General features: G+C 41.5%; 1 protein-coding gene across 1 annotated transcript in view; it reads right to left on the bottom strand.

Moving 5' to 3' along the window:
• kcnq1.2 (potassium voltage-gated channel, KQT-like subfamily, member 1.2) overlaps nucleotides 1-12,145 on the bottom strand; it is a 182,877-nt gene that overhangs the window by 136,857 nt on the left and 33,875 nt on the right. The window contains exons 12-14 of the mRNA XM_030052722.1: nucleotides 11,870-11,923; nucleotides 11,265-11,373; nucleotides 5,946-6,014 (exon numbers count right to left, since the gene is read on the bottom strand). Of these exons, the coding sequence (XP_029908582.1) occupies nucleotides 5,946-6,014; nucleotides 11,265-11,373; nucleotides 11,870-11,923 (232 nt within the window). The remainder of the gene's footprint in view (nucleotides 1-5,945; nucleotides 6,015-11,264; nucleotides 11,374-11,869; nucleotides 11,924-12,145) is intronic.

Here is a 12,145-nt window from a genome sequence, read left to right as displayed (position 1 = left end):
TCTCTCTCTCTCTCTCTCTCTCTCTCTCTCTCTCTCTCTCTCTGTTTACAGCTCCTCTGAGGTAGAACAGTGACCTTTTAAATCACACCGCATCATCTCTTCTTTGCTGAATCATACACAGCCTCTGATTCAGATTTGTAAAACCTCTGATGCCATCAGGGAGTTATTTTATAGGTGATATAAATTATTACTTCATGCCTTCACATGTGCTTAAACATCACTGGAAGATATCATTCTTATTTATCGCTCATTTGACGAACCTATGTGACACTGAAAAAAATAAATAATGTCTAGAAAGAGCGTCAGCAACGTGAGAACACTTATGACCAATTTTTTTCCTAGAGCTAGAAAACAATTAGGTCCCTAGAACATTCTGTGTCTGCTACTCATGATTTTAGATTTCCACACAGTTCCAGAAATAACTGTAGCGTCTACGCTGGCCATAAAGAGGCCCAGTGAGAGCATTTAAAATATTACTAATACCTCCATGTGGGTAAACGTAGAGTGGAGGGCAGCAACCACATAAAAAAGGCCCAGGCTCTGTAATGAGATTAACTACTGTCTCCCTCCGTGCACAGCTCTCCTGTCCAGAGAAGATGAATCAGTGTGTGGCTGTTTTATTGCCCCAAAGACTATGACTTTTTTCTGTCTTTTTTGTGCTCTTGAAATTGGCAGAAAGTCAAGAAGCCAGGGCACAATTTGTTCTTTTCTTTCTTTGTGTCTTTCTCTTTCTTTTCATAATGCAGCAGCACCCGGGTAGCTTTTCTCCCTGCGGAGTGGGAGGCCGTGGATCATACCTCATCAGTTTGTGTGTGTGCACGTGCGTATATGCGTGCTTGCATGCGTGCGTGCGTGTGTGTGTGTGTGTGTGTGTGTATATGTGTGCATGTGCACATGCTTGCACATACACATACTGAGGCCCTTGCTGACAGCCTAGTTTGTCATGCTGACATTTGGCAGTAAAGCCAAAAATATTAAGAAGATTTGTTGGATATTTTCATATTAGATTCACTGCTGAATCTTGCATAAAGACCCATAAAATATCCCCTTGGTCAGCACATGTTATGGAACACAAAAGAAATGCCATATTATCGTGTGGAGTGTTTTTTTAATGCGTTCTGGGGGACCTCTCCTATCGTGAAGATTTGTTAACCTGACGGTATTCAAGGTTTAAAAAAACAGCTCTACCAGAAACCATAACCGCACTTCATATTTCTCCTCTTCACACCAGGCCCATTCGACTAGCAGCCCACGGAGTGGATATGGCCATTCTGGTTTTTTTTTCAATAGCCTGCAAGAGGCTGTGAGTAAATCAGGCTGGCATCTGTGATAACCTTTATGATAACATAGGCTACAGGCCTATTTAGGCTATGGTTAGTCTGATAGGTAATGTTTACTATATTCATCATGTTTTTTTATCTTAATGAATGTGGACCTGTCAGAAAAATACGGTGGGCCTTATCTTCATGGGTGCCATCACAAGCAGTGCTATGACGATTGTAAATTCTGACAATCCTCCAGGGCGCTCTGAATGTTTGGAGACCTATTAAGCAATAACCAACTAAATATTGTCTTATTACATTATGCTGACAACTCAGGTGGCACATCAGCAATATATACATAGTTCAGGATGCCAACATGGCTTTTAAGAAAAGACATTACAAGGAGTAAGGCAGAGACAAGCTGAACTGAATGTGGCGATGGTATACACGGTAGAGGAGGGATCAGCTGACAGAAAAGCTATAGCCATGGATTGCATTTTCTTTAATGTAATCGTTACTTTATTTTAATAAAAATCAATAATGAATTGCAAGTTTACTTTATTTATTCATTTATTCCTCTGACATAATGAATTCCATAAAGTTAGTAGATATTAGATAGTTCATCTACGGCTGTATTTCCTAAGGAAACTTAAGAAAGCAAATTCCCACACCAAGTTCTTGTCAGCTTCTACAAAGGAGCGATTGAAAGCATCCTGACTGGAAACATCACAAACTGGCATGGGACGTGCACGGCCCAGGACAGGAAGACTCTGCAACGAGTGATTAAAACTGCCCAAAACATCATTGGTACCCATCTACCAAGCCTCAGTGATATCGGGGAGGTGAGGTGCCTGCGCAGAGCCAAAAGGATCCTAAAAGACAACACCCACCCCAGTCACAGCCTGTTCACCCTGCTGCCGTCAGGCAAAAGATACAGAAGTATTCGCTGCCGTACAACCAGACTACAGAGCAGCTTCTTCCCTCAGGCTGTGAGATTACTAAATGCACCATCTGCACTCCTCCATGTTTAATAATTTTATTTTTTATACAATCAATTAATCAATCAAGAGGGAACCACATTCTAATTTCATTATACAACCTGTTGTATAATGACCAATAAACTTCCTTGTATCCTTGTATCTCCAAACCCAACTCCAAATTGGACTGGCTACTGCCTGGAATTGTTTATTATGATACCGTTAAACTGGAAGAAAAGAAACCACATGGCTGTTTTATTTGATGAAACAATAGATCGATTAACATTACACTGTGAGAGTAAGAGTAACCTGCGGACATTCATTAACAAATTATTCTGTTTGGCCCACAAACCAAAGTGAATTAATAATTTGGCCCAGTCGCTGCTGAAGTCGAATAGCCCTGCTCTACACCATATGTTTAAAAGACCCCTCCGCACCGACAGTGTACAAGTACAGTATACAGTACAAAGGGGTGTCATAGACAGAGACCGCAGAAACAAAAAGTCAATTTGGTCATTCTGCACAAAAGACACCAGTTGCTCAGCAGTGAGAGGCCCCTGTGAGAAGAGGCCAGGCCATGATGCATGCGTGTCTGCCTACAGTCCCTGCAGTGGCTTTTTATTGTTTATCTGCGGCCAGCTTGTAAGCAGGGGAACTAATTAAGGGGCGCCTGCAGGTGGCCCTTGCAGACTTTTTACAGGTCTGAGAGGAGAAGAGAGGGAAGAGGAGGAGGAACCAGGGCACACCCAGCAGGAGAGACAGGGAACTGCCCCAGGTCAAGAGATGAGGCATTAGCCACTAAACAGAAAAAAAGAAATGGGGGGAGAGGGTTAGGTGAAGAGGAAGAATAGAATAGAAAGTATAGAGAGCAGGGAGAGAGAGGGAGAAGCAAGGACATACAGAGGGACAGGACACAATTGCTGCAATCAGCTCAGGCCTTGCTCTGTTTAGGACTAAAAGCGTTACAGAGACAATCAGTCATTCTCTACGTGGGTGAAAGTCAATCTGCCTTGGGGCGGATCAGCGACCCCACTGGAGTTTTTTATATTTCCATCTTTATGAATGGGGACAAGTCAACCAATAACTCACAGAATTACACATCCATGCAGTGTATGGTGCACAGTGTGTCATATCAAACCACTGAGCTGCTATGTTCTCACACATTCTGATCCATATAAACAATTAACGGAAATCACAGTTTGCCTGAAACAGACAAGAAACAAGTTTCATTTACACAGGGCCATGTAAACAAACACTGCAGTGAGAGAAAGTGTTTACAGTAAAAAGGAAGGGAACTTCACTGACAGTTTAGAAAAAAGTTTTTTTTTTCTTTTGCTTTGTTTTTTTTTTTTTTTTTTTTAGAAAAGAAGTCAACAAATTACCAAAAAGCAGATTTTTCCAAACAAACCAACAAATCATCACAATGATAAAAAGTATTATGTCTGCGCAGGACAACAATATTTCAGTGTGTGTGTGTGTGTGTGACAGAGAGAGAGAGAGAGAGAGAGAGAGAGAGAGAAGGAAGTACAGATTTCAAGTATTTGGCGTCTACCACCCCGTGAAAAAGAGAAGATTGCGTGTGGAGCCCGGCCTGTGCCACTTCCTCTTCAGAAGCGTGGTGACGTCATAGCCAGCTGTATGTCTTACAAATACACACACATACAGACACACAAACAGAGATACACACAGATACACACATACACCAGCACACTGGGGGTAATCTGCCTCAGCAAAACTAAACAAACAGCAGAACACTCCAAACAGCGATATCACAGAGAAAAAACCTGCATGGAGAACAGTGCTACCAGCTAAAAGATTAACTAAACTAAAAGATTTTCATCAAAACTATATGCTCATTTCAAGCTTGCATTAAACCCTGGAAGGTGTGGAAAAAGTCCAGTTCCATAATATAACAACAGTAGGAGTGGATCTGGTAGCTTTTCTACAGGACGCTAGATAAGGATGCCAAATGACAGTGCTGTCTTTAGTGGCGTGACACCAGGGGCAAAACAAACCAGTTGTTATGGGAGTGCCCTGTATGGCCCAAATCTAAGCTTGGCTGTTACAGCTGAGTTATGGGTATAACAGCTCTGCAATGGATACAAATAGACACTCTGTCTGTCTCTGCCGCTGAACGCTCTCTCGCTCACACACAGACATTAACGCCCAACGGTCATAGCCACAGGCACATGCAAATGGCCAGACACATGCTAAAATAAAATAAAATAGCATAACAAAAACACCATACCCATAAAAACAGACACACATATCCACACAATAAGATGGCACATGCAGAATATTTTGTGGACAGATTCTAATTAAACAGCTAAAAAAAGGAACCACAATGGATGGATTTAGAACATGTCCCAGATAATTTTGACATCTGCTCTTCAAATGTATGGAAAAAAGGGGACAAATTAAGAAAGCAGCAGGAAATGTGATTTCCATGTTTTTACTGTGATTGAGTATCTAACTTCCATCATAATATGGAGAGACAGCTACTGCAATACAGGCTGTGATAATATGGGAATTAATGATCTCACTTGAAACAAGTTAAATCTTTGCCAAGATTTAACCAAGACTGGAACATCCAGCAAGAGGATAATGATAAGGATGTTTCGAACAAACAGCCATCAGGCAAAATGTACAGTATCTAGCATGCATACTGTAAAAAAAGTAGAGCCATTTGCTGTTTGGAGCAAGCAAGGGTTACTGTAAAATTTGCATCTGAAAAATCATAAAACATGACTGGCAAGAAACAGACTTGGGAAAGCCATCAATGGTCACATCAGACTCGGCCTGCAGAATGAGGAAAATCTGCGATAAGTGATACCATTAATCAATAATGCAATCACAATATGATTTGTGATAAATAAATATTGAAGTGTGCATATAAGTTGTGCAGTTCCTATGTTCTTCTGCTTTAACAGGAACATTGCTAACATAGACTGTATGCTAACTGTGTTAAATAGTTAAATAGTTATATAAGTTATACATTTTGCATATGTATGACAGCCAAAAATGAAGTTACAGGACAGCCTCTCTAATCAACAGGCCACTCCAAATGACTGAACAATAGAAAGGGAAATATGCAACTGTTACTTTGCTGTGATATTTACTGACATACCAAATGTTTCACTGCCATCACCTATACCATGACACACAATAATAAAAAACAATAGTCTCTGTTGCATGAATAAATAGCATTACACATGCTGATGCAATCATGGGACTTTCTTATGTATACCTCAATACCCTGGATTATAGCTCAGCCTTTCATCATGCACTCTTCACATTTGGCATCAGATGCTCGCGTGAATACTGCATGTGCAATGTTTATATAAGACGAACATGCCATAGCAACAACTTTCAAACTTGCAAATGTCAAGAGGGCCTACTCTCAAGCAAAAATAAAACAAAAACCACAGATTCCATACAGAAAACAGCACAGCCCAAAAATGATACAGCAGACACTGGATTCACATTTTCCAAGAGCAGCACGCCTATCAAATTTTAGATGAATTATGAGAGTTTGAGTAATCATGGCTGGTTATGGCATTTATGGGATGTCACAGTTCAGCAACTTTTCCATGGTCTCGCCTGACCAGTAGATAGCATCATGGTGAATGGAGGGATGGAGGAATTGAGAAATAGAAAGAGAGAGGGGGTGTGGTCGGGGGTGGGGTGCAGGAGCACAGTACAGTACCTTGTGGAATTCAAGTGCTGTGTGGAGACAGAGTCCTGGACCAATGCCACGAACGGGCTGGTCAACAGACTGCAAGAGAGAGAAGAAGCATTCTGCTGTTGTCAGGTAAAAAACCCTTAGCTCTCATTTTAACGATTTAACTTGTGATTTTAATGTTTGTTTTTGAGAAATGCTATGGAAATGGAGGTTCTCTTTCAAACATTCATTTCATTATCTCACTATGGGCCGCCCCCCACGCACGCTGTCACTTAGTTTTTAAAAGTTATTTTCCACTATACCAGTCCTGACTGGCAGGCAGATGTGATATCTGCTTCCTAGAGGAGGGATTTCCTCCTACTATAAAAGTCTAATGTAACACCCACCCTTCAGACTAATGCCCCTTTTCCACTAGTACCTACTCAGCTCGACTCAGCTCGACTCGGCTCGACTCTACTCGGTTTAAGAGCTTTTCCATTAGGTCGTAGTACCTGCTAGCAGGTCCCATTTTAGCACCCACTCAGCCGGGGTTCCAAGCGAGCTGAGTCGAGCTGAGTAGAGCTGAAAATGTGATGTTAACGCCATGCAGGCAACTGATTGGACAGGGAGTGACAAGAGCGACTCCTGCACGAAAACAAAACCCGACATTTTAAAAAAAAAAAAAAAAAAAAAAAAAAAAAAACGGCAACAGCGGCCGTGCACATTGATCGTCAGTGAAGTTGTCAAAGTCGGAAAATGGCAAGCACACCGCTACCGCGATCAAATAAAGACGTGGAGACTTTTCTGAGCTTGGTGGCGGCCCAAAGAATCCAGAGGGAGCTGGACGGTGCGCCGCCTTGCTATGACGACTCCACCCACGGCGTGGTGCTACTCAATTGTAATGGAAAACCACCTAAACCGTGTCGAGGCGAATAGAGTCGAGCCGAGTCGAGCCGAGTAGATACTAATGGAAAAGAGCCATAAATCTTGCCCTCACTACCGGGAGCTTACCTCTCAGGCAGCAGGTGTGGTTAACAGGCTAGCAACACAGTTCCCAGAATGAGCTAACCAGTCAGTCACCAAATGCTACCTGGTGCTACGCTGCCAAATGACAGCAGTAGCTGGATTGTCTCCAAACAGGAGCTGTTGATGTTTCAGCTAGCAAACCACACTAGCTTGCCACTTCTTTCTGTGTACTTGTGAACATTGTGCACATCTCTCTTAAGAGACGCTGAATCAAGCTAACATGTCAAGCTAGCCTGTCAGACATGGATCCCATGTTGGGGGGACCCAACCCCCCAGCAGAGGAACAAAGTGAAAGCCCCCAAGGAAACACCATCCCGGTGGAAGCCAGCTGGGGTAAGCAGCTCAATGTCGTTACCCCACTTACTAACCCTGACAAGCCCAAAGTAGGTCTCATAGCCAAACACGCAGACCTCAAAATCAGGAGATGAGTCCATCAGCCTTGAATCCAAAGAAGACAAACAAGACTATGTCAAGCCCTTCAACTTCCCATTGGCCATAAAGCCAGTAGCTGCAGAGGCTGTCAGCATAGCACTGCACAACATCTGTGGTAGAGTCGCTGAGAAACTCGGCATCACCTGACCTGTAGTAGCAAGACATGGTGTGACCACCCACTCTTGTTATGAGGGGAACAGGCTGCCTAAGGTCAAGTGCTCCACCAGACAGCATTACTGAGTGCATGGAGAAAGCAACTCAGTTGTGGAGCAATCGGCTTTCAGCCAATAATCTCATCCAGGGTATTCAGAGTTGGAATGGGTCGAAACAGAGGACTACGGCTTCTCCCACCTGCCCCCAGTTGAACAGGTGGTCTGTACAGGCATCTGGAAGAGTAATGGCCATGATGGTCAACCAGGAGAGAGATAGGTGGTTGAACCTATCTAGCCTACGTTTGCCCATCCCCACACATCAACCCCAAGCCTGGGCAGATGCCCAGAGTCAAGGCAAACCACCAGAGCAGAAGGGTGTGTGGGCGTTGGAGTTACCTGAGAAGCAGGTTACCTGGGAATGCTTGTATTTTGCAGGAGGAAATTTCTTCCCTGCAAAACAAAGGGACTATCCAGATAATGACACCATGGCAGAGCCAAAGCTGTTTCTAGTCATAGTATTTTCTAAGACCAAAGAAGGGGGGAGGGGCTACTGCAAAGACCTGCATGCTCAAGTTCAGAATGCTGACCCATACAACTGTCATGCACTTTGTGCATCCGGGTTTACATCAATTGGCTTGAAAAATGCTTTGCCCTGAAGGTTTTATTCTGTTTGATGCAGAAGAAGTTTGTACATTTATGTTGACTACCCTGTTTAAAGTCCCTTGTAGGCTTATCTGAACATCACACTGTATCACTCTGTGTTGCCTGTATTGTTGTATACAATCTAAGTGAATATGAAAATTATTTGTTGAGGTGGTAGTTACATGCTTTCAACTGTTTGTTCATCTGAATTCTGCATTCTGCAAACAAAATGAAAAAAGGTACTGTCATTTTTACCCAGACAAGTGATTTTTGTGCCTGGACAAGTGAAATGTAAATTTACTTGTCAGAAAGATGAGTGCCTCAAAAAGTTAATGTCCTTCAAAAAGTTAGTGCCCTGCTAAACTTTACATACCTACTTACCTTGAGAAATTTTGGTCTTACAATGAGACATTTTGGGGACACACGGTGTTCACACTAGGGCAGTGTGCTCTGTGTTCCTCTGTACCAAAGTTGCACAAGGCTTTGGTTTTCAGGAGGTCACACAGAGGAGAATGGAGAGTGAATCAGAGCAGGAGCATGGGTGAGAAGGTGGGTGTCAGAGGTGATGTTAGATTGGCAGAGCAATGGGAGGAGTGTTGAGGAAGCGAGAGACAGGAGGAGACACAAATGGGGCAGGCATATACAGCGTCATACATAACACGCATGTGCACACAGATATAACACTTGGCAATGGAAAGCACCAAGATTTTGAATCAATAAAATATTTCAAAACTACAAATACCTCAGAAGTTGAGGGGGTACATTTTCTCTCTTTCCTACATACACATTCAAATATACTCTCAAATATAATCTCACACTACACAAAAGGTCATCTTCATGCTTAAAAGATACTGAAACACTTTTTTTCCTTTAGCCATTAATCTCTTTGAAGAGTCTAAATGCTCCAAAGTATTTGTAACAGTTGGAAACTATTACTGTCTGTTCTACTGCAGGTTTGACTCACCTTCCAATAGTCACTGTATTTAAGAATGCATTAAAAACGGCAGAGGCATCCTGCTGCAATGACAAATACACTCCATCATTTAAAAAGCACTATTTATTTATTTATTTATTTATTTATTTATTTTTGCAAAACTTGCCTATTACAAAAGTAACTATCAAATTTAATGGAACTATTTCCTCTCCTTCAATCACTGTGCACTGTACTTCCCTCTGGTGGCAGTGAAAAAGCAAAAGGAAACAATGTCCAGCTGGCGAAACACAATCATCCCTTCACATTCAATTCTTGCAGAATGGAACTACTCTTGACAGGACTGTAACTGGAATGACTGCAGCATTATTAAGTCATGAAGGAAAAAAATTACAATAGTGGTCTCATGATGGATTACATTTGTCTATGCATGCGTCATCACAAGCTGTTTTTAATGTGTTTCTGAAAACAGGAGCATGACTTCTGGGAGGTAAAGCAAACCTGTGACGAAACAGAATAGTAACTTCTTAATGTTTCAAATACAATGGAGGGTTTAGACTCTTCATTGGCATTAATGGTAAATTGAGAAAAAAATGAAATTACAAAGCTATTATCCTTTAAGACCATCACAGCTCTCTATGCAGTGTTTAAGAAAAGAACCAAATTGCATATAACTACATGACATCCAATTGAGCCCAATTTGCCAACTCAAAATGCAGACGTACAAACTGGCCTATAAGTGCCAAGTAATGGAGTTAAAAAATGAAACCACTCCAGCTAAATGACATAACTAAGAGTAAACAGGAGATGCTGACAACGACTACACCTGTGAACCATATGAGGGATACAGACCGAATCACTTAACTGACTCACTATCATCACTATGACTTGAAAAAAAAAAAAAAAAAAGTCACAGCATGTCAGGATTTACACGCATTCTAATGTTTTTTTTTTTTCCATGAGCTTTTAAAAAGATTACATATTTAAGCACATATACCAACAGAGGAACACAAAATCTGCACAGCAGTAAAACACTGCAAACAAACTGCATGTCAAAGACCCATTAAAGGGTGGTGCAGCTGGCTATTGTGGATATACACTATAAAATCACCATATGTATTGTTCATGAATAGTAATAAACACACACACGCCCACACTCATTCACAGTATAAACCACACAGTAACTCCATGTCGGCACTCATGCCTCATCAAAGCTCATAATCTATGGGGACATCTAACACTCAGCATTTAATGCCTCACAGGACTTGCTATCACATGCCTGCTCAGTATGTTAGCTCCAAATGGGGATACAAAAATGCTGGATGATGTGGTCCCAGTAGGAAAGGCACTCTTGCAATCTCCCACCACTGGTCTTGAGCCAAACAATAGTGTTGACATGCTGTCAGAGCAAAGTCCTGCCACTCTGACACTATGTAAACACTTCCTCTGACAGCTGACAATGTCAACTTGTGAAAAGAACACAACATAGGGGTACCGGTATGTTGATGTTCATAAAAATGAAAAGACAAGAAAACATCTGTTCAGAGTGATAGGTGTGAAATGATTGATTATTAAGTAAAGTCTAAGAATTGCTGTTGTGGCAATAATCAGTGCTTTGCTGTAACTGTACGTAAGAGAGAATAATTTTCACAAAATTTGGCCACACACTGAAGGCAATACAAATGTAATTAAAATCTAACTGTATTTTGGTTAACCTTAAAGAAGAAACAATGATTTGGAAGTAGGAATACCATCAACACACATTCATAATTTACACAGAAACCAACAGCCATGCATTCTAGTCCACCTCAGTCCTCTGAGGGCATGTAGCAACAAGCCACCCAGTACCCTTACATGTCTCAAAACCTATTGAGTGAGATTTCTTTGACATTTTCATCAAGACTAAAGGGATAATCCCCTTTATAACTCTCTGTACCTGGTATGGCTATGGCCCTCAAGAGTCTCTTAACTCTCGAGAGAGTACAACAAAACCGCTTCATTTAGGGAGCAGCTAGAGGGGCTCTCCGGTCTGACAAAAGGCCTTTAGGGACTATGGACCCCTATGACGAATAGGGAGATCAGTATTATGTAGACCACAGAATGGAAGGTCAGTGCAGGGTGATGGATGGGAGGTAGATGGAAGCACAGAGCAGAGGACAGGGGGACCTTTCTGGCACTTACTGAGCTTCATCCGTCACCACGGGCAGGGGGATGTCTTCATAGTCCATCTCGTCTGTTAAGCTGTTGGCCCTGGAGATGTCGATGGAGGTGTTGTCTAGATTTTTCTTCACTAGGGTGGACAGAGATAAAGACTTATTCTTCAACTGAACATGTATTTAAATGCACTCAATCATAACACAGTCATAAACTTGTGCATTTGGCGAGGTTTTACAAAGTTGACAGCTATAGCCCTGAGTTCTGCATGAGTCACATTCTAAGCTGAAATAACCCATAAGAAGTAATTTAAACATTAATGCACAAACCAAAACTTACAACTCATGTCAATACTTACATGTCATTTAGCAACCACACTGTTCAAAAGCTACAGTGCTTCATGGAGGAATAATAATAATTAAAGTAACTGAGGCATTACTAGTTACATACCAAAAATGTAATTACTGGTTTGTAACTAATAATGGTTCAGTTCAGGTTAAATGCCTCTCAGCTGTTCTTAAGTCACTTAAGAACTTATGTACAAATGCCAAATGCAACCATTGCAAGCCAACTGAGAAGAAAACATATACAGAGAAGTATAAGCAGGAGTAATGGTGAAGAGAGTAAGATACCTGGAGAGGAATGGCAACTCAGAGTGAAAGAAGACCACGAATGCTGAGGAGGGCCTAGTGTTGTGCACAAATGGTGAAATTAGTAAAAAAGAAACAGAGGAAGGTTGGTAAAGCAGAACTAGAAGTAAGCAGAAGTAATCACACTTTTATCAAAGAGGCTCTTAAGTCTTCAACATTAACTCAATTTGGTGCATAGAAGAAGTGTAAATACTTAATATTGTGATTTTTCAACAATAAAAATCTTCCAAATGTGATACTATGCAAAAAAGTTACTTA

The sequence above is a fragment of the Myripristis murdjan genome, chromosome 6 (genome assembly GCF_902150065.1).
Source record: "Myripristis murdjan chromosome 6, fMyrMur1.1, whole genome shotgun sequence".
Classification (NCBI taxonomy): Eukaryota; Metazoa; Chordata; class Actinopteri; order Holocentriformes; family Holocentridae; genus Myripristis; species Myripristis murdjan.
Note: the sequence above shows the minus strand (reverse complement) of the source record. Positions and strands in the feature narration are given on the sequence as shown.